Source organism: Pseudocercospora fijiensis (genome assembly GCF_000340215.1).
Source record: "Pseudocercospora fijiensis CIRAD86 unplaced genomic scaffold MYCFIscaffold_10, whole genome shotgun sequence".
Lineage (NCBI taxonomy): Eukaryota > Fungi > Ascomycota > Dothideomycetes > Mycosphaerellales > Mycosphaerellaceae > Pseudocercospora > Pseudocercospora fijiensis.
The window spans coordinates 2,345,696-2,373,401 of record NW_006921541.1 but is presented as its reverse complement, the minus strand read 5'-3'; the positions used below and the strand labels follow the sequence as shown (position 1 = coordinate 2,373,401).

Genomic DNA, 27,706 nt, shown 5'->3' with positions numbered 1-27,706 from the left:
TCTAGCGCTTCTAAGGAAGAAGAAGAAAAAGAAGAACTAGTTGCTAAGAGGCTTCGTAAGAACTCTAAGAAGACAGTAAAAGGTTAGGATTGGCTTAATTAATAGTATAAGGAAATAGAGGCTTAGTAGGCTGTTATAGAAGGGTTGTTACAAGAGTCTCGCCGTATACTAAAGAAATACAAAGGTATAGAATACCGACTAATTGCGAAGAATACCGAGCTCGACGTCTTTACTAAGAAGTAGGAGGCTTTCGAGGATTATATCCGCAAGAAGGGCAACTATATAGCCGTATATCTAGGGGACTGTCGCTATAAGGTGTATAGCAAGCGTATACTAAGGATAGAAGAGAGGGCGAAGCACTTTAGGTTTCTTAACCCCTACGCCTACGACCCTTGTCTACTATATATAGGCGAGGAGTGTAAATTAAAGGTCGAGCTCGCTATATAGCGTACTCGTAACGCCTTATATATCGAGGCTGCCGTAAAGGAGTATATTAGTAGTATTGTAAAGGATTAGAATATAGAATAGTAGGAGTTGTTAGCATTCTAGTTGCTTACGCGCCTACCTGTTCCTATTAATTACATTATTTAGGGTCTTTAAAGCCTAATAGGAACCTCCGGAGTCGACTAACCGAGCGGCCTCGGCTCGCGCCTTAAACCTTAGTAAGCCCTATTAAACTTAAATTTTCTAAACCTCTATCCTTTTATAACTTCTACTATTTCCTTACTATAGTAGAGACATGCAAAAACCCTAAGCCTTTATAACGGCTCTTAGAAAACTTCCGTAAAGGCTAAGAAATATAACGGGAAACGTAGGATAGGCAACAGATACTATTTACCTAAGATTCGAGCGATCTAAGCGACCTCGAAGATAGCGAAGCCGGAGAGGTACTAAATCCTATACTACTGCTACTAAATCAACCTATACAACCTCCTTAGCTAACACCTAACCTATTATTCCTTCCTATATAGTCCTCCTCGTCCTTAGTAATACCTATGCAACCGACACCGATATCTATACTATCTAAGAAGCGAAAGAAAGCTAGCAATAGGCGTAATCCGGAGTTGTAGTCTTATTCGAGACCTCTAAAGAATAGCGAGCCTAAGAGGGTTAAGAACAGCCGGCACCGAGTATTCTACTATAGATACTATAGTAATAACGATATAGAGCGCTTTTAGTCTTAATCTAGCAACGCCGCCGAGTACCTGTTCTTATTATAGGCGGCAACTAAGTAGTTCAAAACGAGTTCTCGAAGATAGCTATCTACGAGAGAAGCGTACAACGCCGAAGGAAGCGTAAAAGCAACGCTAAGAATTAATACCTAAGGCATCTATAACTAGGAATAGGAGGGTTACCCCGTAATACTACCCCCCCCTTAAGCGGAGGTATTGCGACGCTTGTTTAAAGCATTAATATAGTATACAAATCGTTACAGAGTATAAGAAGCGTGCCGCAAGCTAATAGACCTACTACTCGGCAGTAAGTAAGTGCAGCGCGACGCTATATCCTACGGACGATACGAGAGGTATAGTATAGTCCCTTATAGTTAGGGCCTTAGCTAGGGTCCGAAGAGCTATACCGGAGAGCTATACCGGTAAGGTATTTAATACTTCGGCGGACGGGTTAGGTAGAAGGCGCATTGCGTACTAAGCGGCGAGGTGCTATAGGTACTAGTAGCTTCTCTATAGGCTCGTATAGTACCTAGTCTAATAGCTTCTTCTATCTAGGTAGCGGTCTAGTAGCTCGAGGGTTATCGTAATACTAGTCGGCGATAGCATCCTTAGCTATTCCTTTAAGATCCTTAGTGTATTTATTGTCCGTTAGCGCTCTACCGACCTATTATATAGTATAAACAACTTCCTTCTTGCTACGGCTGTTCTTCTAACGGCTTGCTATAATCTTGTTAACCTCCTAACGCTCTTGTCCTTATTCGTCCGCTTCGAGTAGAGGTTCGGTATTAGTCTAGTTAGGATATAGCTTACCGTCGTCGAGTCGAAGTAGCGAGGTATAGAAATAGTCGTAGATACGCATCGTATTTAGAAGTGCTAATTAATAGACGTTAGGAGCGATTACTCGAGTAATCTCGAAGGGACCGATATACTTATAGTCGAGCTTCTTCGCTAGGCGTTTAGTCTAAATATTACATATATTAAGCTATACCTTATCTCTAATCTTATAGCTTCGAGCAGGTCCGTATCGGCGAGCCTTGTTATCGGCGGCGGCGGTACGTGCTTATATATATCGCATTTAGGTAATAAGGTATTCGTATAGCAATTCTATTTGCTTCGCAAATTTATTAGCTTTAAGCTCGGACGTACGTACGGGCCCGGCCGTAGGTAGGTCTAGTTTTATAGGCTTAGCGGACTTCGTACGTATATTGCGGCTAGTCGTAGCGAAGAAGGGGCTAACTCCTATAATAGACGACTAGATACTATTTGCTGCAAACTCGGCGTTTAGAATCTAGTTAACCTAATCGTCTTAGGTATAGTTAACGTATACTCGCAGGTATTGCTTAAGCTTTTTATTAGTGTTCTTAGATTAGCCGTTAGTTATCGGATAGAAGGCTATTAATATGCGTTATTCTATGCCGACGTTCTTTATTAGTCGCTTAAAGAACGACGAAGTCTATTAAGTGCCTCTGTCCGTATAGAAGATGTCTATATAGCCTACGTCGCGCTATATATACTAGTACTAGAGGTCTCTAGTATGTTCTCCCGTTATGTTTAGAGCAGGCATAAACTTCTTGCGTTTAGATAGGTAGCAAGTAGTAGTAAGTATGTTCTCGTAGGTGTTGTTATCGAGTCGATTAAGACTAGTAAGAAGCTCTACAATGTAATCGAGCGTAACTTAGGTCTAGACGCCGTTTAGAAGAGGGAGCTAGCGAAGGTTGCCTTAGAATTGATTATACTAAGCTTTAATGCGACGACACGTAGCGTAAGCGTATATATACCTACGGACGTAGTCGTATATACTAGGCTAGTAGAAGTCTCGTAATACTAGCTCGTATATCTTCTCGCGGCCTAGGTGTCCTACGGTAGGTTTATTATAGCATACGCGTATAACTTCTTAGCGGAGGTCGCTATTAGGAACGTAAATCTTGTTGCGAATGCGTATATAACCTTCGTTATTAATGCGGCAATCGACTATCGAGATGCCGGCGTTTAGTTTAGCGAGAACCGTAGGACTAATACGGTCCTTGTCCGCAGCTAGGGCCTCGCGAATAGCAGTTGCAAGCGGGTCGTTATCGTATACGGCTTTAATAAGTTCTTCGGAGGATTTATTATTGCCTATATTAATTACCTCTAGTACTATAAGGGCGAGATAATACTAATCGTACGCGAGGTCGGCGGCTTCGGATTCGTCTATCGTTAGGTAGGCGACTTATAGTATTATGCCTTCAGAGACGTTATACGGCTTAAGGATAGCTTGCTACCGGTTACGGACGTCGTCGGTAGCATCTTAATCTTAAGCGCGACGGGTAAGGGAGTCTACTTTAGCGTTTTGCTTACTAGGACGATAGTCTATCTTAAAACAAAAGGCTAAAAGGAATTCACTCTATCTAGCTTAGCGCTAGTTAAGTTGCTTTGTCGTTATAAAGTACTATAGAGTGCGATAGTTAGTAAGGACTTTAATAACTTGTTCCGAGCCTATTAGCTCTAGTCTCTATTCCTTAAAAGCCTTAATAATAGCTATAAGCTCCTTGTCGTAGATCTCGTAGTTGCATTCCGCTGGAGACATCTTCTTAGAGTAGAACGCAACTAGTTTAAGTGCGCCGTCTTTACTACTTAGTTAGGACAGTATACTAGCTATTACTCTATCGGAAGAATCGGTTTCGACGGTATATAGCTTCTCGTAATTATAGTGTACTAGTACTAGAGCCTTTGTAAAGGCATTCTTAAGGGCTACAAAGGCGTCTTAGCATACGGTAGTCTATACGAATAGAGCTCGTTGCTTCGGGTCTTTAGCATTTATACCCTTTGTTAACGCTATTATAGGGAGAGCGACGGTAGAGAAGTTAGCGATAAAGCGTCTATAGAAGTTAGCTATTCCGAGAAATGCTAAGACGTCTTTTACATTGCGTAGTGTTGCCTATTCGATAATAGCTTTAACCTTGTTAGAATCTATTTTAATACCTTTAGAGCCGATAATAAGTCCTAGGTACTTAACCTCCTTTGCGAAGAACTTGCTTTTAAAGATGTCGATTAGTAACTCGTATTCGCGGAAACGCTATAGGACTGCTTTAACGTGCTATATATAAAGGTCTCTTTCTCCGTCTATAAATATAACGGTGTCGTCGAGGTAGGTAGAGTAGAAGTCGTCGAGGTATTCGAAAAGGGCCTTGTTAATATACCTTTAGAACGCTGCTAGTATATTGCATAACCCGAATAGTACTACTAGATACTCGTACGTCCTATAGCGAGTCGTAAAAGCTGTTTTCTACTCGTCTCCGGCCTTAATGCGGAGCATATTAAAAGCGGCGATAATGTCTAATATAGTAAACTATTTAGCGCGAGCTATGCGAGCTATCGTTTCGCGTATTTATAGAATCGGGTATCGATCTTTAAGCGTAATCTCGTTAATAGCACGATAGTCTATACATACTCGTAGGCCGCTACTAGGCTTCTTTATAATAAGAACTAGTAAGGCAATACGAGGTAACGCTTCGCAGATAGTGCTATTAGCTTTAAGGTCGTCGACGTGTTTCTTAATAACTATATTGTCCTATACACTTACTAGTCGAGAGCGAGAGTACGGCAGCTTCGCTCTATCCTAGAACTTAATAGCGAGGTCTAACCCTTCGCGGTATAGCGGTAACCGCTTAGCTCGTTCTTATTAGAAGCAATCCTAGTACTCTTGAAATTCTAGAGGTAGCATTGCTTTCGTTACTTCCTCGTTAGCTAGAGCTTTGCCCTTTATATAGATCTCTATATCTTCTAGTAATATAGAGCAGGCGTATATTGTAATAGCCGTTAGCGCGTCGGCCTCGTCGTAGGAGGTGTCCGTAAAATCCTATATAAGGTAAGCGGAGTTATCCTTGTCTTCGAAGTAAGCCTCGCCGATAGTTATAGTAGCGATCTATAGAGCTATAGGCATCGTAGGAGTCGGGTTAGATAGCTCGGAAGGGAAGGAAGGAGTTGTAAAAGCAGAGTTATAGTCTACTATTTCGCACTTAAACTAATAACTAGAACGTAGAGTAACGATCCCTATAGCTTAATCGATATCGCTAGGTCTATATCTTGTCTACTAGTCGATGCTAAGGATAAAGTCGTACTAACTAATATCGGTAATCTATGCATTAATGTTTTCCTTTATTCTATTAAGATCGAGCTTAGTATATAGGACTTGTTCGATCTACCCGCTACTATTCTATTTGTAGTCGTTAATACCGAGTAGTCGAGGAAGTCGAGTACGGTTTAACGATAGCTTAGCCTAGCGCGGATGCGAGTAGGTAGATATATAGCCTAGATCTATAAGTATTCTAGCGAGTCTGTTGTCTGCGAGGCCGGTTACTACGATATGCTTACCTACCTTCGGAAGAAGGCTCGCATTAACGTAAATAGACGAAGAGTCGATAATTGCGGGTAATTCGTTTAGAGAAGTAAGCGCTTGCGATTTCGGTAATATGCCGCGTATTAGTGTAGGTAGATCTTTACCGGGTACACGTATCGGTTAAGAGTTACTCTAAGTAGTATGCTTGCACTTAGAGCTTACTCTTTTAACTAATCTTCGTACGTAGGCGGGTTCTCGACTAAAGCCGCGGCTATTATAACTCTACCCTTTCCCTTAACGTACTTACGGAAGGGAAATAGCGGGCATTCCTTCTATATTCGTATATGCTTGCTATCGCGGTAGGCAAAGTAGGTCTCTCTAGACTTAAATAAGGGCTCGGTAACAGGCTTGTACTTATACTTCTTGCTATTAACCGTTATAGGCTAATCGTAATTATCGCGCATATCTTCGTTAGTCTAGTAAAGTATCTTCTTTAGGCGAGCGTTCTTATCGTCTTTGTTTTTATCCTTATCCTTCGAGGCGTTGTTGCTCTTACTGCTACCGCTAGCGGCTGCTAACTTCTTCTAAAGCTTCTAGCGGATTGTGTTAACATCGTAGATGCGTAGCTTATCCCGTATTATAAGGAGTAAGGTAAAGAACTTCGATCGGATTGAATGCTCGAAGTTTTTATTAAGCTTGTCGTATAAGTTGTCTATTATCTCCTCGTCGTTGTTACCGAAACTAAGGAATAGTTAATAGTAGATAAAGCGTAGCTAGAAGTTCGAAAAGGACTCTTCCTTGCCTTACTAGAGGTTCGTAAATTTAGTACGCTTCGTATACTTCTAGTATTAATCGCCTTAGCGTTCTTCTATAAACTAAAGGGCCTCTTAATAGGTAGAGAATAAATCAATTACTAGCTCGAGGTAATTAAAAGCATTAGAGGTAGTATTATCTAGCACTGCCCGAATCTTCTTTCTCTCGGATTTCTTGCTCTCTCTAAGGGTAAATAGTATCTTGCTCTTCTATTCGCGGAAAGGTATATCCTTATCCTTAGCCTTGTCGTCGGCAGCGTAGATTGCTAGCAGCTTAGTAGACTTATCTTTGCGTCTGTACCTCCGGTTACGACTGTCGTAGCGGCGGCGGCCTCGACGATCGTCTTCTAAGGACGAGCTGCTATTAGGGCTTAATACGGGATCGTCGTTGTCCTCTTCGGTTACGGTATAGGCGTCTTTAAGTTGCTTACGGGCTATACGCTCGCGATCGAGACGCGTCTAGAGCGGCGTATTGCGAGAGCTCTTCGTTGCAACCTTCTATATACGGCCGGTACTACTAGCGGCTTTGTTCTAGCGCGCTATAAAGTAAATAGCCTTATCGTTATTAGAGTCTCGTTCGAATTAGGCGAGGAGGTCTTCGTTATCTGTCTATAGCTTCTACTTCTTATAGCGCTCGGTAGGCGTATGCCCGGCGTTAGTACGAGCAGCATTAGTATTAGCAGTTGCTAGCAGTGCTTGCAAACCCTTAACTTTAGTTTGAAGCTTGTTAATATTAGCTTTGTCTTCGTCTCGGATGTACCGATATCTAGCGATACGGTCTTAGGCAGTCTTAAGAGCCGGCTCGTATCGCTTGTTCTTCTTAGTTAGCTCTTTTACCTAAACAGCAAGGGCGTTGTTAGCGTTCTTAAGGTAGCTATTGCGGGTAATAGCGCTATCTCGTTTCTTCTTAGTCCGCTCGATCTTATCGATAGCGTCTTATAGAATAGCTAGCTAATTAGCGAACAGAAGGACAGTATTATCTAGCACGTTAAGCTACTTGTCTAGGTATTGCTATATACGTACAGATAGGTTATTAGTATCTATAATGCCGCGGAAGTGCTTCGGATTATAACGAAGGACTGCTTTACTAGCTTAGGTATAGTCGTCGGGTATAAACTCTAAGAAATCGAGGTATAGACCTAGACGAGCTCTAGTGCCTTGTTCCTTATTTAGAATAATACGACTAGAGCCGTCGCCTAAGCCTAAGTAGGTACCGCGTAGCTTAGACTTGTTTCTTAACGACTTAACTAAGCGTAGAGAGTATAGTAGAGATAGGAGCTAAGAACCGTAAGATTTACGCTTACGCCGGCTCTCCCTACTACGACGCGGTAGAGCGTTGTCTTCTCTACTAGTATCGAGGCGCGGCACGCGCTTGCCTCTTACTAGCTTCTTAGCGAGAAAGTCGTCCTCGTCCTCTAAGAAGCGCGCATTATCGATATCTAGATCGGTACGGCCGGTATAGCTAGCACCTATAATTTCCTTAAGCTCTTCCTATATATATTAACCTAGCTTAGGTTTACCGATAGGCGCGTCGTTACTACCTTCCTCTTCCTTATCCGATAGGTCGTCGTAAGGATCGCTACTAAAGTCGAGAGATCTATCGTTAGGAGGATCTAGATTTAGGTTTAATTGCTCTCGTAGAGTCTTAGACTAAGTAGACTACTAGTTGTTACTGCTATGCTATAGAACTAGCGGTAGAGGCATGCTAGCCGTCCGCTACTAGGATATACTATTGTCCTTACCTAATAACTTATTGTTATTGTTGCTAAGGTAGGCGAATGTATCTTCTATCTATAAAGAGTCTATTCGACTATGCTTACGTTTGTAATACTATACCGTTTATATAGTAATTGACGCGCTCTAGGCGTTAGGTCTACGTACGAGTAGGACTAAGATACGACACTATTAAGTACCTAATAATAGTCGTGTCTCGATCTATTTAGGGATCTTCGAGAAATGTTATAGGCGGCAACTAAGTAGTTTAAAACGAGTTCTCGAAGATAGCTATCTACGAGAGAAGCGTACAACGCTAAAGGAAGCGTAAAAGCAACGCTAAGAATTGATGCCTAAGGCATCTACAACTAGGAATGGGAGGGTTACCCCGTAACAGTTCTATAAGCATTAAATTATCGTTAGTCGTATAAAAGAGAAGGATAATAGCAAGAAACAGAGCGTAATCGACTTCTTAGCTACTATTAGGAAGAACGTAGATATTAAGGCATAGAAGACCGTTAATATACTAAAGAACGTAGCGGATAAGAAGACCTTTAGATACGCTCTTACTCGCTTTGTTATAGTACTTAGTGTCTTATATAGTACTATTGTAACGAAGGAGTTCAATAACCTAATACTAGCAGTTAACCTATAAGCTAAACACGTACTTCTACGCTTATATACGACCCTCTTTAGCTATATTCTTTATAACTTCGAGTATTAGCGAGAGCGCGTTAAACAAGCCTTATTAGGCGCCTTAAGCTGTATCTACGTTAGTACTAATACATAGAAGGCTTAGTATAGCAGGAAGCACTTCTAGGCTATTAATTGCTAGTATGTTAACAATAAGGGCAAGTTGGTTTAAGTACTACTAGATTTTCTACCGCTTCTAGTCGGTTCTTATATAGGCGACTTCCTCGCGCTACTACTTATTAATAGCTTTAAGGTCTTTAATATAATAGACAAGATCGGCTAGATAACGGCTAATAATAGCTCTAATAACAAGACCCTCTATATAGCCGTAGAGACCTTTATTTAAGCAGAAGGCTATAGCTACTTCCGGAAGCGCTATCTACGCTATATTAGCTACATTATCAACCGGATAACGCAGGCATTTATATTCGCTAAGAATAAAGAGTCTACCGAGAGCGAGGAGTTTAAACTGTCTATAATAGACTCGGATAGCGATATAGTATCTATCTCGAAGTAGCTAGATATAGACGTAGACTCCTTTGCTAAGCAAGGTCTATTATAACGGCTATTCTTATTCGCTAAGCTTCTACGCTAGAACGACAACTTTAACGTATTTAAGGAGGTGTATAAGGCATAGCCTTCACTGCCTACTACAACACCTAAGATTCTAGGTAAAACACGCTAGAATAGATAGCTCCTTATAATTAAGGAGGCACTACAAACGAGGCTAATATTAAATAGCTTCTTCGATAGAATGCCGCACTTAAGGGACGCTTAGCTTACTACCGAAGAATAGTCTATTCTATAGTATACTTATAACTTCCTTATACTATTTAAAGAGGTTACTCTTAAGCTATAAGGCTACGTAGTAACACTAGATTAGTACTAAGAAGCTATAGAGTATATAAGAAGCTACCTTACTCGGTTAGCGGAAGACAATACTCGGCGTTAACCTCTTGTCCGTTCAATTTAGCTAGTAAGATAGCTATTCGATAAATACTATCGACTTAACTAATAGACCTGCGTCTATACCGCGGCAGTCCTTCTATATCTAACTCGAAGGCTCGCGTAGTTAAATAAGTGCTTAGCAATTAATATAGACGCCGCCTTATTAGAAGCTAGAGGTCTATAGCAAGACTACAAATAACGCTATAGATATAGCACTCCTTACTTAACTTCTAAGCGCAACCTCGAAGGTCTTACTAACCTAGAACGGTAGCAAATACAGTTATAAGCCGACCTTGTTGCTAGCGACGAGGATGCCTTCGAAGCCTTTATCTATAGACTACCGATTAGCCTTCTAATCGTCGGTAAAGACTATAATAATAGGCCTATTTCTATAATACTAATTAAGTAGTAGATATAGCAACAATCGGCTAATCTAGCACTCGTACGGCTTGCTATCGACCTATTGTCCGCATTCGCTATATCCGTAGAGTCCGAGCGGACCTTTAGTAAGAGCCGGCGTACGATATTATAGGAGTAGTTATTACTTAGTAGTAACACTATAGTCTATCCGGATAAGTGAGTGTTCAAAGAGTTAGTAGTCTATAGGCCTTACTTATATACTATTAGAAGGGCTATATTTACTAGAAGGCGCAGAGCACGAAGATAATATATTAATAACTGCTAATAACGACTACAGTCTTTGAAATAGCACCCTTCTTAACTATAACGCTTACTACTATAGTGATTATATGATTATAGCGATTGTGATTAACGATTAATCACTCACCTAAGATTGTGATTATAGTGACGGTCAGGTGATTGTGATTAATCAACAGTCAACAGCTGTGCTCAGGATATAGAAGATGGATGTCATGTGCAAGGTTGAAAGGGAGAGCAGGACCTTCCGTGTCCATCTCGTCACCATTCAGTACTCCCCATTCAGCATCTCCTCTGCGAGCATAGAACTGCGAGGAGTCCTCCCGGTGAAATTTGACTTCGCTCCCTGCCACCTGAGCCCTGGTGATTCGATAAAGTACTTGCTCGAAACTGCTTCTCAAAGACCCTCTGATCGCAGTCGAAACAATTACCTACGCGTCTCCTCCAATCACGGAAACCATCCTCATCCCTAATAGCATGCAGTGAGTCGATTCAGATGTGTTTCAACACTCTGTAGCTGTGGGTGTTTCTTGGAAAGTCTAAAAGACGGCTCAGAGAAGCGATCGTCTTTTCCAAGCTCTTCTCTTGAAGCAGGAGCACTTCTCCAGAACTTATCTACAAGCAGCTCATCTCCATATTCGCCGTCGGCTGAGTAACGCGCTCGTCGTTCAGCTCAGCATAGATCTCATTGCTGCTTCCTCAACTCCCTTTCGAGCCAAACTTCGAGCAACTCCCTTGTTCTCTTATCCTCTTCCTTCTCGGCAATAGCATCGCTTTCTCGCCACAGGTGAATGATACCAAACGCGACCTCAATGCAGATGAGACCGATGATCATCCACTCGAGCATGGTACCGTGCTTCTCAGACAACCTCTCTCTCAAGACAGTGGCGATTTCACCAGCATAGTCCATTTTCTCATTCAAAACCTTGATTCTCACGCCAACGTCCAGTGCCTTGCCGACCATTTCGTAGTAACCCTCTAAGCCGAGCTCATGAGGAGAATCCCAGAAGAGATCAGGTAAGCTATCCGTGAGCTCAGAGTAGAGGTTGAGTTGAGCTCGGATCAAGAGCAGCTCGCCTGTCTTCCGCAAAATTTGAGAGCGTGTATATTTGAGCGGCTTCCCTGTTGACAGGGTTTGCGGGATGGCCATTGTGGTGCTGAAGTAATGCGAGAGGCTATTTTCGAGCACGGCAAGCTTAGTGCTTCTTGCCAAAGCAGATGAGAAGGCAATCTTGGCCAGGACAGTGTCGACCTCTGGCGTTCGTTGATTCTCGCCATCTGATGACGAGTTCTCGGGCTCGGTCGCTTTTGTGCCCAAGATGATGGTGTCGCCGACGATACGACTTGACTCTTTCGTCTCATCTTCGATATATTCCAGGTCTTCCACTTCCATCCGATCCAAATGTCCTGTATCGGCAGCAGCAGGAGGCAGAAAGCGTTCGACGATGTTGTGCGCCAGCCGATCTGGCACGTTCCATGCCACTACGCAGCCAGATGGGAAGACGAAGACGTCGCCTGCACCTTGCGCTTTCTCTTCACTCGTGCTCCCTTCTTTGCTGACATAGTTCGGTGTCTGAACATGCAGCACCTGGGGAAAGAGGTTGGTTCCAAACGGGTCTGCTTTATAGCCTTCTCGATCCAGCTCCCACCGTGCTCGGCTGAGGTTGTATTTCTCGGCTGCGCAATAGGCAGTTACATCTTTCGTCTCGATTTCTGGATTCACCCATTGCTTCGTCCCAGTGCCCGTGATCAGCTTCCTGCTTCTCTGAGCCTCTACGGCGACCTTTCTAAGCGAATTGTTGGTATTCCGCTTCGGGCCGGCTTTTCGCTTCCTGTTCTCTTTCTCTGCTGCAGCATCTTGATTCTGCTGTTTCAATGTGCGGTTGGTGGTAAAGTGGTTTCGCGGGAGCTTGCGACCATGTGCAGTCGCGGTGGAAGTGAGGCCCTGGTGTGGAGCTTGCTGAAGGTTTCGGTATGGCGATGATCGCGTCGCAGGCAGAGTTGTAAGGGATCTTTTGACGATGGATCTGAAGGCGATGAAGGTAGCAGCCTTATTCATCGTCGACTCTTTCACATCAAATCAAAGTATTTAATGCTGATTGGGGTTCAGTACCAAAGTGTCTCTGGAAACGGCGGATCGACCGCGTCTCGTGTCGGGCTCGGCAAGCGACATCATCGCCAACCTTGAAGCAGGCATAGCTTTGATCCTACACAAACACGTCCTTCCCAGGCAATACGACTATGCGATAGAATCACACGAGAGGCGCGGATACGATCGCCTCGATGCGTAATGCAGCATGTCTGCGCAGCTCCCACAGACGGAGAAGAAAGAGGACCGGGACAGAACGAAACGCGATGAGTCCTCCGCGGCTCCCGCCAACGACGATGGCGACGATGAGGAAGCGGAGGAGGAAGACGAGGACGATGAGGAGCCCAAGCTGAAATACGCAAAGCTGACTGGGAATCTGGCAAATGTATACCGCGCGGACTCTACGAGCGCCTTCCTGGTGACAGGAGACAAGATGGTCGTAGGCACGCATAATGGTAGCATACACGTATTTGCCGTGCCGACCATGGAGAGCTTGAGGACGTATAGGGCACATTCAGCAATGGTAACAGCTGTTGATGTCAGTCCGAGGCCGCCGAAACCTGTACTGGTAAGATCAGAGACTGGCAATGCGACACTTTTTGGCACGCCTGGATCGCAACCGAAACCACCACCGCTGTCAAGGACGAGTACGCGGATGAACAGCCCGAAAGCATCGCAACGACCCCAACAGACTGCCGTACCGAATACGCCGAATAATCAAATCTACATTGCAACCAGTTCTCAAGATGGCCATGTCTGTATACAGAATCTCGTGGATCCTCAGGATGTACAGTTACGCAACTTCGCCAGACCAGTCAATGCCATCGCAATGTCGCCAGAGTACAGGACTGATCGGATGTATCTTTCTGGAGGCTTGGCAGGCAAACTTATTCTCACAGCGGGAGGCAAGGCAGGAGTGACAACAGAGGCCAACACCAACAGTGCTGCAGCTGCAGCTTCAGGATGGCTTGGTGCAATTGGTTTGGGCGGCGGTACTGGGACGGACACCAGTCTTCATTCTGGGGAAGGTGCGATCAGCAACATTAAGTGGAGTCTGAGCGGAAAGTGGGTGGTCTGGGTCAATGAGGAGGGCATCAAGATCATGCGAACACATCTACACCTTGGCAGTGAGCACCAGGAAGACGCATGGAAAAGGATCGCACACGCTGCGAAGCCCAATCGGAGAGTCTGGGAAGACATGGCGACAGTATGGAAGGCCCGATGTGAGTGGATCGACGAGCAGAGCTTGGAGAGTGATGAGCTTGCCACTGGAGGCGGCCATGACGAAGGCACAAACGGCATCAATGGTAGCAGTGCAGCACATAACACGCCAAGCAAGGGCAAGAAGAAGATAGAGAAGCTCGTGGTTGGATGGGGCGACACTGCTTGGATACTACACGTCCAATCTGGGAGTTCCACGCCTGCAGGTCCAATTTCCAAGCGCCAGGTTGGCAGTGCAGACATCATCCACAAACTGCAATTCCGAGACTGTATTATCTCCGGCATCAGCCTGTACACGCCATCTTTGCTCGCAATCCTGGCCTACCGGACACGAGACGATGACGACAGACCGATTCAGCTGCCGGGCGATAAAGACTCGAAGCCTGAACGGAGAGGACGGCAGCATCGACACACTGGACTCGCGCCTCATCTGCGGCTGGTTACAGTGGCAAATGGCGAAGAAGTCGAGCTTGACGAGCTTTCCATGTCGCGATATGAGACACTCACGGCCCAAGACTACCATCTTGGCACATCATACATGCCACCGCCATTACCAGAAAAAGCTGCTCGTGAGCAGAGAGGCAAGTTAGAAGGAATCTGGGATGCTACTCGAGATATGACTGTCAATGCTGCAGTCACGAGCGGAGGCTACGCCACCCGAATTTTCTCTTCCAGCGCAAGCGTTTTCAGCTCCGGCAGCGATGGGAAGGAGACGGATGGTAGAACAATGTCATTCACCTCCAGTGGCCGCCCAGGCTCTGCACGAGATGCGACAGTAACGCCTGAACGAAGACGAGTTGACGCACATCCGTACGCACTAGAACCAGGACTCAAAGTCTTCATTCACAGTCCTTACGACTGTGTCATGGCCGTCAAGCGAGAGCTCTCCGACCACCTCGAACGGCTGCTTGAGCATCATCAGTACGGAGAAGCTTGGCACCTCATCGACGAGCATCCTGAAGCCGTGGACACATTAGATACGCAGGCTTCTGCATCAGATCCAACGTCGCCGACCAAGGGCGTGAACAGCAATGGTAGCTTGGCTGACTTTTTCGCATCGGACTCGGACTCACAAGCGACAGGCACGACAGCACTGCGAGCGCACAACTCATCCGCACAGAAGGAGAAGCGGCGGATTGGTGATCTCTGGCTCTCACAACTCGTTGCATTAGAAGACTGGGAAAAAGCCGGTCAGGTCGCCGGGGTGGTGCTTGGCACGAGTGCAAGGTGGGAGCACTGGGTGTGGACTTTCGCTCAGGCGAACAGATTTGATGAGATTACACCCTACATTCCCTCAACCTCTCTCAGGCCGCCGTTGCCAAGCTTGGTATATGAGGTCATTCTCGGCCACTACATCGTCAAAGATGCGACGCGATTGGTCGGCCTGCTGGATCAATGGGACCCAGAGCTCTTCGACGTACGAAGTGTAATTTCCGCAATTGAAGATCGACTGGAGTCCGGAGAAGTTGCTGAAGACAGCGTAGAGGGTGGCGTCAAGGGCCGGGATTGGCGACTCCTGATGGAATCGTTGGGTAAGCTCTACCTGGCGGATGGCAGAGCAAAGGACGCCCTCCGCTGCTTCGTTGCTCTTCAGGATGCCGAAAGAGCATTTACACTGATCAAAGAAGATAAGTTGATTGATGCCGTGGCCGATGATGTACCTGGCCTGCTCATGCTTCGGGTGACGAAAGAGCAGATGCGCTCTGCACCGCTCTCGGAATTGGAAGAGGCCAGCTCTGAAGCCGTCCAGTTGCTTGTCGATGAAGCAATCCGAGGCACGATACCTGCGCCTGAAGTCATTCGGCAGCTCCAGCGCAAAGGCGACGGTTTTCAGCCTTTCCTCTTCTTCTACTTCCGGGCGCTTTGGAATGCTAGTAGTAGCACAGCGACACCCTTGCCACGAGGAAAGGCTAATCAGAGAGGAGAAGAAGGTCGAATGTTGGTTGAGGACAATGCCGACCTTGCCATTCGTCTCTTCGCCGAATACGATCGCGACTTGCTGCTGACATTTCTGAAACGCAGCGAGGTCTATAGCTTCGATAAGGCCGCAGAAATATGCGAGAGACGACACTACATACCCGAACTTGTCCACATCTATAGCAAGACTGGTCAGACTAGGCGCGCACTTAACCTCATCATTGGAGAGCTTGGCGACGTCAGGCAGGCTATCGAATTTGCGAAGGAAAATCCAGATCTGTGGGAAGACCTGCTCGAGTACAGCATGGGCAAGCCGACTTTCATTCGAGGTCTACTCGAAGAGGTCGGCGCTGCTGCTGCATTCAACCCTATTGATGTCGTGAGAAGGATACCCGAAGGTCTGGAAATTGAGGGTCTCAAGCATGGTATCCAGCGTCTGGTGCGAGAATTTGAGATTCAGCTTTCCATCTCTGAAGGCGTTGCCAAAGTGCTGCGAGGCGAAGTGAGCACAGGCATGGACACACTCCGAGCCGGTCGTAAGAAGGGCGTGAGATTCGAGGTCATCCACGACTTGGCACCAACGAAGGTGGAGCTGAAAGTGCACGATGTGCCGACCAAAGTTCCTGATGGAGATGCACTGCCTGTGCCCAAGCCGAGGAGGAAGAGTGATGCGCATAGACCTGCCGAGCTCGGATGCTGTGTCGGCTGTGGTGAGGCCTTCATTGAGAATGGTAAGTTCGCAGTATCAGCACATCGAGAACGCTTGCTGACTTCCTTCGTAGAAAAAGAAACCCTCATCGGCTTCGCATGCGGTCACGTTTACCACCTCTCTTGCCTCCTTGACGCGAATCCAGATACGCGCGGAACCGACGAAGCGGAAGATATCATCCGACAAATGCACCGTGCTGCTGACGAAGGCGAGGAAGGAGGATACAGTGGTCGAAGTGTCGGCGCAAAGGTCGCTCATGCGCACATCATTGGCAATGTGGTCAAAGGTGGATGTCAGAGGTGTATGATACCCGAAGGTGCATGAAGTGATGTTGGAAGAGTTCGGGTGGATGAAGAAGACGACAGTAAGACGCTTTGGCGCGAAACATCAGCATGTGTGCAAAAGATCCGAATCGAAGATACCCTTTTCGTCATGCCGTTGGGCAGATGGGCGGAGCGAAGTTGAAGCGTAGCGTCTGTCTGTATGGTTTCATTCTGAACATATTTGAGAGTTAATATGATATTCACTAGAACTCATGCAAGACGCGATCAAAATGCATGTCCACCGCCGTATTCATCGAATGGTTTTCGATTATGCATGGGCCAGGACTGAGGACGTGCAGACTACGCCATCGAGCCGTGAATGACGGTCGAGACGACCAAGTGATGCATGAGGTTTGCCAAGTCTGGCGGTGGCCTGGATCTTCCCGCCTCAACTCAAACTTTCATCGACTTCACGTCTTGTAGTCCCACGCATCATTGACTTCGTTGCTCTACATCAACAGTCCTTGCCCATCATATTTGGGGCCGGAGATACATGCTGATTGTGCTGACCACTTGCCGAACTGGACCTTTAAGCCATAGCTGGTATGCTCAAAAGCCGTCCGGTTTCACGAAGTCGTATCTGCTGTCTGATTAGGATCTCGCGCCGGTGCCAATTTTTGGCCAAGGTAGATTGCAAACACGGTTGGAATTAAAATGATAGGGGATCGCAACACTTAACTCCGAGAGCTTCGAGTCACTACACAACCACAATATGCAACAGGTCCGAAGGCGAGCGCAAAGCCATCGTCAATATTCCGAGCGAGTCTAAAGTACAAGGTGAGGTTAGCATATGCATCCTCACCTTCATTTATACACGCTCCGGACACTGCGAACAACCGAATTACGTTGCTTGCCTAGGCATTAGTGCCAGTTCTGCTGACTTGTGGAATCTACAGCCCATATCGTACAATCATAGCGATTCGGAGATGGGTGAATTCAGTTGACCCGATACTTCACCTGCAACGCTTCTAGCTTTTAACGCACACAAGATTCGTTAAGCTTGCAGTCGAGCGCAAAGCTTCCCTCAATAATCGGAGTGAGCGTGCGAGGACTGACCTGTAGTGAAGTTGGCGAGAGCAGATTCAATCTTACTTTTCTACGCTCCGACCTGGAGCCTCATACGTAAAGTGATGTGTAAGGACTAGAGCGAGGACTCACCTGAGGTGAAGTTGGCGATAGCGTCTTCGACCTCACCTACACACACTCCGAAAACTCGAAAGAAAGAAAAGATAATGCTTGGGAATACGGTGGCGCCAACTCTTCTAGCTTCTAGAAGCTGCAGCCGATTTCAACTCGTTTGTGCTCGTGGTAATTCATGCATGCTCCAATAACAAAACTCAATCCTCCTGCGTAAGATCCATCAGGTCGTCTGGATTGGCTGCAATCTTCTCCCTCTCAGCCCACGCCTGGCGACGACCGTCCTTGAATCCCACCGCATAACCCTGATCTGTAAGTCCTGCAGCATGTCCATCGGCATGTCCATTAGTATATCCCTGAGCATGGCCTAGCTGGAAGCCTTCCTCCTTGATCGCCAGATCTCTCGCAGCAAGCAGATCTTTGCGAACCATGACATCGCCCGCAACTCCTGTACGCTCATACACAGCCTGACGAACGAGTCTCCGAGCCTTCTGGTCGTCGTTTCCAGTCTTCTCCACCAGCTTCCGACAATTTTCTAGCCAAGAGCTAGAGAGATTCTGTGGGTTGGGGGGAAAGTCGCTAGGTTTGGTGGAGAATGGGATGATGTCGTGGATGTCAAGGCCGGAAAGATTTCTGAATCGGGTGATCTCGTTGTCTCTCATGTTCCGTTCTCGTGGTGGTACGAAGTTATAGATCATGATGTCGCCGATGCTACGAGGGTTTGATGCTGGCATGATGTTCTGGTCCCACTGACGTTGTGTGTATCCGGTCGCATGCCGTAGAGCACGATTTATCGTAGTTGTGGGGTCCTCATGATACTGATATGCATAGTGTTGGTCCTGCATTGTGGTTGAAATATGTCTTGGGTGAGATGTCTCAGGTAATATGACTTAGGTCGAGATGGTTCAGATATGCGTTGAGAGATATGTCTTAGACCAAGATGCTTTGGACGTTGTCGGTCGATGTAGGTCGAGGTGTCGATGCAGATTTAGCAGTTGAAAGGTAATAAATGATTTTAAAGAAGATATGAGAGCCACGACAAGGGCCAGCGTGCCTGTGACTGTTCATGCGTAGTGCTTGTGAAGCGCGCCCCTTCACCACGCTGCCACGTTTACCAAATTGAGTGAAGGCATTGCAGGTCTTCCGACGGCAAGGTAACAAAGTGTTTGTGATTCTGGGAAAGAGGCGATGGAGATTGTCACAACTTCCTGCGGCGTTATTGCTTCGGCCTGATTCTAGAGAAGAAGGGAGACACTTGATACCTACCGCGAGTCCATTTCGCACCTGATCTCGATCGTAAGATCTTTCTATACATTTGGTCCTTCGACTTTTTCAGATTGACCAAGTTAAGAGTAGGTGGCGGAAGAGTCAGAGAGTGCGTAACTTGCGCTGCTAGGTATCATGGAAAACTGAGTAGGGGCGACATGTGCCTGCCAGATTTCCCTAGAAAAGCTCTGCTTTATTCTCGTAGCGAAGCTAATGTCTGCCAAATAACTAATAAATGATGGGGGTTTGGAGCTCCGGAAACCGGGCTCGTGCAATGCGCAATATGTCCTCATTCTTGAGATGATATCCTTCAAGAACGCTATAGCAGTTCCTGCCTGGAGCATAGGAAGAAATATGCTCCAGTAGAAGTGCTTACGTTCCTGGTCTGATAGCTCATCTGAGCTCAAGCGCCCAAGTCTCGAAAGCTGTCGCTTGGATCAACGACGACCTTTCCTGCGCTCTCTACGGGAAGATGTGGGTGCTAGACGTTGCCTCTTGGGCATACGGTCTTCTTGCGACGTGTCCTCTGTATCATATTCGTTACTCCGCTTGGTCCCTCTTGTGGATGGTGCGGATTGCTCAACGAAATCTTGAGTGGGCGCGGTTTCGTCGCTACCAGCTGCCATCATGATATCTTCCGTTGGCGGTGAGCGTACGTCGATTGCATCATTTCCAGATTCGGCATTTTGTGTAGTGTTGGCGTCGAGTTCTTCGCCCTCGAGATGGTTTAGCCATGTGGCATTATCAGGATCGGGCGACTCCAATTCGTGCCAGAGTCGAGCTGAGAAAATGAGATCCCTCCTGGTCTTTTCTTCAACAGCAATGATCTTAGCACGTTCAAGAAGCGAGATAGACAATGCAGCCTGCCCAGATTCTTGAATTGTGCGCTGAATGAGCTCTCGAGCACGTTCGACATTCCAGTCAGTCTCCTGGAGAAGCTCGCGAATCTTGAGAGCCCAGGCGTGGAGTTGAGCGTACGAAGGGGACTCTTTTGTGACCACATAGCCTCTATTGATGAACCGGAAGTTGTTACCAACCGTTTGTTTGAGTAGCTCCACGAAGGGTGCATCGAGGAGACTTTCGAGGGAGCGGGAATCATCGAAAGAAAGAGAGGCCGCGGCCAAAACACTTAGACTCCCGTAAGCCTGAAGCAAAATTTCGTATTCGAAAACACGTGTTTCTCTGTCCAGATTGTGTGCCTCATAGGCTGCTTGAATATGGCTCTGAATGTCACGAATGGTGATATTGCTGCTTAGCAATGCCGAGATCTGCTTAAGAAGTCTGAGTATGATCAGCGCCCAATTCTTGGAGTCCTCATCGAAGTAAGGCTCATTGACGTATTTTCGAATCGATCGGAGACACGGGGGAATGAGATCCAAGGGACCACCGGGAGTGCCAAGGTTGCGGGCGATCTCTTTAATGATTTGCACATGCTGGCTGCGGACGCCCACTGGGCCTTGATTTTTCAGCTTCATGATGAGACAGGTAGTGAGGTCGAGGCAGTGATCTGTTGGTTTGCGAGACAAGTCTCAGGATGCTTGATCTTCGAGGGTGGTAGTGACTTATAAGGTGTGACCTGGGTAGGCTCTCTTTGAAAGTCTGTAGAGGAAGAAGCGAATACTAAGCAGCCAGAAAGATTAAATACCAAATCAGCCGTGAGTCCAGTGATGGCTGCAACTGTTCACTTCCCTCCAGACTTGGAGATGCCGCAGCAAATGCCATTGTTGGGACCGGACATAGCCTTTGAACTCGAGCCCGTCAAGGTTATTGGCGATCGTAATTGGTGCGTTTCCGGGGCAGCGAATGAAGGTTGTTATCTCGAGTAGGCGCCTGTGGCTCCAGTGAAGCTCTTCCAGGCTGGGTTGCACGTCTGCTAAGTCTCGTGATACCAGGAGAGGACGCTGTAATGCGAGGTTGTTCTGTCGGGAATGGTAGCAAGATATTCCCCAAGGAGTAACTCCAGCAGCCTGTTCGATTTCCTGCCACAGTACTTCTTACGAGCATCGGTGTATCTTGCAAGCCGACCAACAGCAAAAGAGCTGGGCTGCAGTAAACGCATTCTTTCATCCCCTTCAAAAGCTGTGAACGTCAGTGTTCGCATTGCGGCCGCCCGTAAAATGCCGTACTATCATATATGGGAATCTCTGTTTGTAAGTATATATGTACACGTCCCAAGCTACGCCTACCATGCCCTGGTATTCGTTTATGCGGTCGACTGCACCGGCACATCAATTCCATATCGCTCCTTGATGCGCTCTGCTCTTCGCTGCTCATAGCCTGGTCCGTAAATGCCTGCAGAAATGTCAGTACTACTTTGGAGTCGATGGAGATTCCTGCTACGATCTGCATCGCCGCATCCTGTCCGCAGTCTCATCAGTGTACGCACCTCTTCCCTCTCCCAGCTCATTTATGGTCTCCTCAATCGGCCGTCTCCTGTTTTTCCGCATGTACTCTTTCCGGCTGACCTCATCTACTCCATCGTCAAGTCTTGTTCCCATAAATCGCCCACCTGTATAGTTGAAAGCAGCTAGAATGACTGCGAAGCCTGCGCCGTAACCCAGAGACGCTGCCAAGGAGCGGGCTAGTCATCATATGTTAGGGAGTTTGCCTTCTGAATTGACCATGGCTCTCACGTACATCCCAGACCAAGCACACTTCCACCGAAGAAGCCACCGATAGCATTATTCCAGCTATCGTCCTTCTGTCTCAGGTTTGCTGATGCTGTCTTGGCGAATGCGTATGCTCCTCCAATACCAGCTGCACCGTCATCAGCTCTTCGATTCGCGCCAAGAGGTAGCTCTTTTCACCTCGTCCTTACCAAAAGCTGCGATTGTGCCTCCCGTCCGTGTAAAGACACCCAATGCGCCGACATTCTGCTTTTTGAGGGTGTTCTGGATGGACGACACGAACAGACCTGCACCGCCGGTCGCCAGGGTCGCACGGATCGTCTCGCCTATCGCATCCTTGGGATGATATTGGTGTTCTTCTTGCTCTGCCATTGCGGTGGTAAACAATAGCAGAACAGGCGTGTGAGAGAGGAGAGTGTCGAGAATGTCGCTGTCGTCGCGGAGCCCAATGCTGCTCTCGCGGATGAAGTTGCTTACCGTCGATGAGTTAGGGCTGATCGGCTAGCGACCCCTGCAAGCCGAGCGTGGTGGCTTGAACTCAAAGCGCTCTCTGGCTTCAACTCGAGGCTGCTGTGTATCCGTCTGATCATCAAAGAAAACACGACTGCAACTTCTCTTGCATCGACAAGAGACTTCGCCATAACCATGATACGAACTTCATAACACTACCTTTACATCGCACACATCATGCCAATCCGGCGACGACGACCACCGAGGCCGGGCGCACTCGCGGATCTGGCCCCTTTGCGCATCCTCACCCAGATCGTGCTTTTGCAGATGTTCTATTATATGTCGGGCATCGTGCTGATTGTATTCACCACCTTCGTCGCGGGGCGTCACATGGATCCGGGATATGTCTTTGACTGGAGAAATGTGAGAGGAGATGTGACTACTGGATGGACTCTTGGACTGTGCTGGATGCTGGACAGTCTGGTAACGTATGACAATAAGAAAAGAGCTGTAAAATGAGGCTCACACGATGCTGATGATGTGTACAGCGTGATTCCTATTCTCCTCCTGATTGCGCGCTCAAAACTGGTTCCGGACTTTGTGCTTACTATCCATTTTATCAATCTCATAATCACCTCGCTATACACACGCGCGATACCTTCGAATATCACCTGGTGGCTTGTGCAGATCGCGTCATCTGCACTTATGATCTCGCTGGGCATGTGGGCTTGTCAGTGGCGCGAACTCAGACCTATGGCTTTTGGGGGAAAGCCGAAAGACGTAGCAGCAGCAGAGAACAGACACGCGCCAGAAGAAGGCGAAGGATATGAGATGGGAAGTCGTTGCGACGGAGGACGAGATGGCGCCGGAAACTACGAAATGGTTGAAATGCCGAACAGAGAAGCTGGATGAGGCGATCATGCATGTTCGGCTACGAGACACTACAATGCGGCACGAAAATGCCGGCACTCATGCTTCACCCATAGCACGACGACAAGCTTTGGCAACGGGCCCCTCTCTATGAGTGGCACTGATAGCTTTCGACTTCCTTGCCACCCAACCAGAATCGATCATGCTCATCGCTAAACTTTACAAGCCCATCGGTTTTGGAGAAAGAGATCTTCCGCTGCTCCGAATTGCCACGGTTTCGACCCCGTGTCCTGTTCGGTGCTGTCCATATTTCACACCAGATCCGGTCAAGCTCTTCCGGCGCTGCAAGTGAAGGAGTCGTATGTATCAGGGTCGTGATCCTCGCTGTATGCGGATGTAGTGGCAGCAGAGGTGAATCGCCTTGGGAGTCATTAGCACGCAGACATGAGCCCCATGCGACGCCCGAAATCACTCACGAGTAAAGACTTTCCTTCCTAGCGGCAACCAAAAATGGACAACTTCGACATCTGTACCCGCTGTGGTGAACAGCACTCCAACAGAGTTCTGCGCTGCATCATAGTAGTGCGAAGTCGCTTGCGAGAATACCGGTGCTTTTGGCACTGCAAGCCGTTGCTGTTTGGGGCCAAGCTTGTCGTACGCTTCTGCAATACTAGGTTGCAGCCTCGAAGGAATAAGTGATTTCGCATACGCTGTGGCAAGTAGGAAACTGCTCAGGATGAGCTCGAAAATATGCATGCGCATCTTGTTGGTGAAGGATGATTTCGAAAACTGATGTAGGACTGGAACCAGATATCTGCACACTTGATCGTGTTCGATCTAGGTCTGTTGATATGTGAGATGCAGACAAGCTCGATGCTGTCGTGAAGGAGGGAGCAGCTGCAAATCCGGGCCGGACTGGAGATCCGGAGTCGAAAGTTCGTTCCAACGCCAGCAACCACGACGTCGGGAAATGGCGAAGCAGGAAGAGGCCACAGCATCAACAATAAAATACCGTAGCAGTCATGAACACAAGCCCAGGGGTACGCTACCCGGGCAGCATGCACACGCGCTTTGCTGGAATGTCAATGCCAATGCGCGTAGTGACACGTGCAACGTCAGACCCAAGCCCGTTTGCCAAGATGGGACAAGTCGCAAGTCGTGTAACTCTTGACCACCGGATCAGTTGCACGAATATCTCGCACAGAGATAATAGCAAGCCAGCACCAGGAGGACAGACTCAGATTGAAATGGAAAGCAATCCGATGTTGGTGTTGAACTCAGACAGAACATTTGAACTCAATCCGGAAAAATGTTTCGGCTTATGCCAAGCTTTCATTACAGTATCATTGCACAGCGCAGAAGTACATACATGTTCCGTGAACGAAGAACCAAGACCCAACAGCCTCCCACCTTCACCGTGGACAGACAGACCGAGGAGGATGATTGCAAGGAAAGTAGCGAAAAAGAAGGTCATGAACTCATTCTCGTCGGGTACCAGCCGTCAAAGCTTCAAAACAGAGAAGTCTTTCTTTCATAGGCACAAGAAATTGAAAGCAGGACGAAGAAGAATCCGGGGGAAAGAAGGAAAGTATCTAGTCTAGAATAGAGCCGTGTATGGGACACAGTCACTTCTCTCGTGCATCAATGGCTTTCAGCCAAACCAACGCCATGAATTACACTGTACGCTCTATGATACGCTCTGCACCTTCCGCCACTCATCTCTTAGTTTGTGGCGGGTATACATGTATGTCGAGAATGCAATTCATAAAATCCTATGCGCTATAATCGTAGTCCTGTCACTCCACGCTTCGTGCTTCCTGTGCATCACGGTCGTAAAGTAAGTAGTATCGTATCCAACCAACAACTCCCTTCCTCCCATCTTCAGAGCTTCTTCTTACTCTCACCCTCCCCTCTCACCAAACTCCCTAGCCCAATCCTCAAATTCCTTTAACCCCGCCTTACTCACACTCGGTCGAATATTTCCCAAACTCGCCTCGAAATCTTGCAACCCAATCGGTCGGATTTCATCAGGTCTCATGTGCAGTAATCTCTCGCCGAGACTTCGAAGTGGACCCATAGCAGCGTCTTTGGCCAGAGCTGTGATATCGCTTCCACTAAAGCCATCGGTCAGAGCGACGAGTTGTTTCAGTTCGCGGTCCTTCAAACTGTGCTTTTGGGCAGCGAGTAGAGTTCGCAATTGTTGTTCGCGAACCCAATCCTCGGGTAGTGGAATGTATTGACGTCTGACGAAACGTCGTCGGGCGGCTTCGTCGATTGCCCATGGGGTATTTGTGGCTGCTAGGACGAGGACACGCGAGGCATCGCCTTCGGATGATTCCCGGCCTGCTGCAGCTTTTTGGAGATCGGACCATTGAATCAGGAATTCGGTTTTGATGCGGCGGGTGGCTTCGTGTTCGCTACTTCCGCCTCTTGAGCCTAGGAGAGAGTCGATCTCGTCGACGAATATGATGCTAGGCGCGAGTTCTTTAGCTAGGACGAAGAGAGCTCGCACGAGCTTTTCGCTTTCTCCGAGGTACTTGCTCGTCAGACTGCTGGCTGAGATGGCGAAGAAGACTGATTTACTTTCTGTGGCAACAGCACGGGCAAGCATGGTTTTGCCTGTTCCTGGTGGCCCGAAGAGCAGCATGCCTCGTGCAGGTTCGCGAAGGCCCATGAATAAATCGGGTCGCAGAAAGGGATATACGACAGTTTCCTTGAGGGCGGACTTGGCAATTTCGAGCCCAGCTACGTCGTCCCAGTGTACTTCATCTCCTTGAATGACGATCTCGTTGAAAATCTGTTTCGCTGACCACTCATCAACGCCTTTCGGCAGCTTCTTCATGATTTTCTTGACGCGCTTTTCCCATTGATCCTTTTCACTCGGACTCTCCGCATTATCAGAATCGCCATTCTCATCCGTCGATGGCGGGGTCATTGCGCGAGCGGGCACAGGTTTGCCTTCAATCTTCTTCTTCGTAGTCTGCTTTCGCGGTATGGCATCGGGACTGCTGCTGAGATAATCAGGCTGTACTTGTCCTCGAGTGCGGCTTGTGAGGTGTGCTTGCATGTTGTCTAGTTTCTGGCGCTCGGCGGTGGCACTAACAACGCCAGCTGCTCTGCCAACCGCTTTGCGAGGGATGCCTGGTTGCGGACTTGTGCTGGCCTGAATAATCCTTCCTGCTTTGGATGAAGGTCCAGCTGAGTCAGAACTTCGCCTTACCATCTTGCCTGGTACTGGTGGGGCGGCCTTTTTGAGTTTTGCAGGATTCAAAGGAGGATTGTTTGGATATTCCTTCATGTACGAAAGTGAGGTCGGTGGCATTTGGGCGAGACTGGTGGGCTGAGACGGCTGTTCGGTTGGGGTCGGAGGAGTAACTTTGTGCGGTGGCGGAGGCGGAGGAGGCCTGGCTGTTTCTACCGAATCGTCGCTCTGGCTGAACGACTGCTGCGCGTATGGGTTAAGAAGTGGATAGTCTGGATAAGGCAGCGGATGGTTCCTTGTATGGCTGATATCCTCAAACGAGCTTCTGCTTCCACGAGGCCTATAATCGGAGGGACTTGGAGGTCGCACAGCAGGTATATCAGACATCCTTCGCACATCTTGCTGTGAAGAGTCTTGCCGCACTAGCGTTCTCCGTAGCGGATCCCATGTCGTTGTTGTTGCTGGTGCCGCAGAGCTCTCACCGATCGGAGGAGGTCCGCTCCACACTGAGGATGCCGCTTTCGCTGCAGCTGGCTGCGGCTTGTTTCGCATACTCGAAGCCATTTTGCCCGACTTTTGGTTTGATCTCAGAGTCTTCAGCATGCCTCCACTCTTCTTCTCAGGACTTGGCGTCCTGCCTCTCTGGCGTTCTCCAGGAATGGGTGGGGTCAGACGAGGACTCGGGCTCGCATTGGACTGCAGACTTCTAGTCCGTGGTGAGTCCACTGTGCCTGAACTGCTCTTCTTGCTGATGAGGGAAGGTCGCGGCGGCTGTGGTGGCGGTCTTCGCGAATCGGTCATGGCCTGGGGTCGCGGGATATCTGAGTATGTTCTCTGGGGAACAGTGTTTGCTCCCAGCCAAGTCGTGCCTTGGCCATTTGAATTTGGGAGAGTGGGCATTTGCGTGAGCGCGGGCGCTGATTGCAAGGACAAGGAAGCCAGGGACTCGCGACTCTTGTTGGAAAGCGCATCCCCGTTCACAGCAGCAGCTGCTTTGGCCTCTTTCGCTTCCTTCTCTGCCTCCAACCTACTCTTCTTCAGTGCATCCAGCAGATCTACGCGCTCTTTACACTGCAACTCCATGGCTCGCAGCGAATCCTGCAGTGCCTTTTCCGTTTCGGTTCGAGGGACGTAGTTGGAGGGCATCTTGTAGGCATTGTGGTAGTAGATGTGGTCCAGCGCATTGCGCCATGATCGCAGAGCTTCGTCTTCATTATTCTGTAGCAGTACCGCTAGTCAGTATGTTATGTCCTCAATCTTGCCAGCACAGCCTCGCAAGGGCATAGTTCTATCCCGTACCTGGCCCTCGAAGTAGATTGCGGTGGAACAGATCAGATAGCACTCGTCATAAGTCTTCTGCATGGAACTCGACGGCGCCTTTCTCATCATGGTCACGTCGTGAACGGCCGGCAGGGGAAAGGCTGGCAGTAACGAGAGAGAAATGCTGCATCAAAGGACCAGCCTCCGAGTGTTGGTAGAAGGAGTACTGTGCAGTGCTACAGCCAACAATGACGCAGCTTTGGGCTCTGGCAAGGACAAGCCACGAGACGAGACAAGCCACTCTCCACGCCACGTCGTGATT

General features: G+C 47.9%; 9 protein-coding genes across 9 annotated transcripts; 4 read left to right on the top strand and 5 right to left on the bottom strand.

Moving 5' to 3' along the window:
• Positions 1-10,405: 10,405 nt before the first annotated feature.
• On the top strand, positions 10,406-10,969 carry MYCFIDRAFT_179424 (uncharacterized protein; the record flags this gene model as incomplete). Its single annotated transcript, XM_007933512.1, has 6 exons — positions 10,406-10,420; positions 10,449-10,466; positions 10,493-10,501; positions 10,538-10,676; positions 10,717-10,795; positions 10,831-10,969. 6 exons carry the CDS (start codon positions 10,406-10,408, stop codon positions 10,967-10,969), a joined length of 399 nt encoding a protein of 132 aa, XP_007931703.1.
• MYCFIDRAFT_212605 (uncharacterized protein) lies at positions 10,519-12,395 on the bottom strand. The gene has a single exon (XM_007933511.1). It carries the CDS (start codon positions 12,370-12,372, stop codon positions 10,999-11,001), a length of 1,374 nt encoding a protein of 457 aa, XP_007931702.1. The 5' UTR covers positions 12,373-12,395; the 3' UTR covers positions 10,519-10,998.
• Positions 12,396-12,610: 215 nt separating this feature from the next.
• MYCFIDRAFT_33959 (uncharacterized protein) lies at positions 12,611-16,573 on the top strand (the record flags this gene model as incomplete). The annotated part of the gene is made up of 2 exons (XM_007933069.1): positions 12,611-16,250; positions 16,299-16,573. The coding sequence occupies 2 exons, from the start codon at positions 12,611-12,613 to the stop codon at positions 16,571-16,573; spliced, it is 3,915 nt and encodes a 1,304-aa protein (XP_007931260.1).
• A 1,336-nt stretch (positions 16,574-17,909) lies between these two features.
• On the bottom strand, positions 17,910-18,554 carry MYCFIDRAFT_79215 (uncharacterized protein; the record flags this gene model as incomplete). Its single annotated transcript, XM_007933510.1, has 1 exon — positions 17,910-18,554. One exon carries the CDS (start codon positions 18,552-18,554, stop codon positions 17,910-17,912), a length of 645 nt encoding a protein of 214 aa, XP_007931701.1.
• An 858-nt stretch (positions 18,555-19,412) lies between these two features.
• MYCFIDRAFT_200336 (uncharacterized protein) lies at positions 19,413-20,450 on the bottom strand (the record flags this gene model as incomplete). The annotated part of the gene is made up of 1 exon (XM_007933509.1): positions 19,413-20,450. One exon carries the CDS (start codon positions 20,448-20,450, stop codon positions 19,413-19,415), a length of 1,038 nt encoding a protein of 345 aa, XP_007931700.1.
• Positions 20,451-21,178: 728 nt separating this feature from the next.
• MYCFIDRAFT_33688 (uncharacterized protein) lies at positions 21,179-21,974 on the bottom strand (the record flags this gene model as incomplete). The annotated part of the gene is made up of 4 exons (XM_007933050.1): positions 21,179-21,267; positions 21,362-21,556; positions 21,613-21,732; positions 21,794-21,974. The coding sequence occupies 4 exons, from the start codon at positions 21,972-21,974 to the stop codon at positions 21,179-21,181; spliced, it is 585 nt and encodes a 194-aa protein (XP_007931241.1).
• Positions 21,975-22,301: 327 nt separating this feature from the next.
• On the top strand, positions 22,302-22,943 carry MYCFIDRAFT_17470 (uncharacterized protein; the record flags this gene model as incomplete). Its single annotated transcript, XM_007933010.1, has 2 exons — positions 22,302-22,540; positions 22,601-22,943. Coding segments are annotated over 2 exons (582 nt in total), but the record flags the coding sequence as incomplete, so codon positions are not given.
• A 754-nt stretch (positions 22,944-23,697) lies between these two features.
• On the top strand, positions 23,698-24,561 carry MYCFIDRAFT_212604 (uncharacterized protein). Its single transcript, XM_007933508.1, has one exon. It carries the CDS (start codon positions 23,945-23,947, stop codon positions 24,521-24,523), a length of 579 nt encoding a protein of 192 aa, XP_007931699.1. The 5' UTR covers positions 23,698-23,944; the 3' UTR covers positions 24,524-24,561.
• Positions 24,562-24,574: 13 nt separating this feature from the next.
• Positions 24,575-27,510, bottom strand: MYCFIDRAFT_157943 (uncharacterized protein; the record flags this gene model as incomplete). Its single annotated transcript, XM_007933507.1, has 5 exons — positions 24,575-26,074; positions 26,225-26,479; positions 26,630-27,076; positions 27,152-27,342; positions 27,424-27,510. 5 exons carry the CDS (start codon positions 27,508-27,510, stop codon positions 24,823-24,825), a joined length of 2,232 nt encoding a protein of 743 aa, XP_007931698.1. The 3' UTR covers positions 24,575-24,822.
• Positions 27,511-27,706: the final 196 nt, after the last annotated feature.

Bases quoted from the DNA above. Each gene is read 5' to 3' on its own strand.
- MYCFIDRAFT_212604 (XM_007933508.1), top strand. From the start codon at position 23,945: ATGAACACAAGCCCAGGGGTACGCTACCCGGGCAGCATGCACACGCGC.
- MYCFIDRAFT_212605 (XM_007933511.1), bottom strand. From the start codon at position 12,372: ATGAATAAGGCTGCTACCTTCATCGCCTTCAGATCCATCGTCAAAAGA.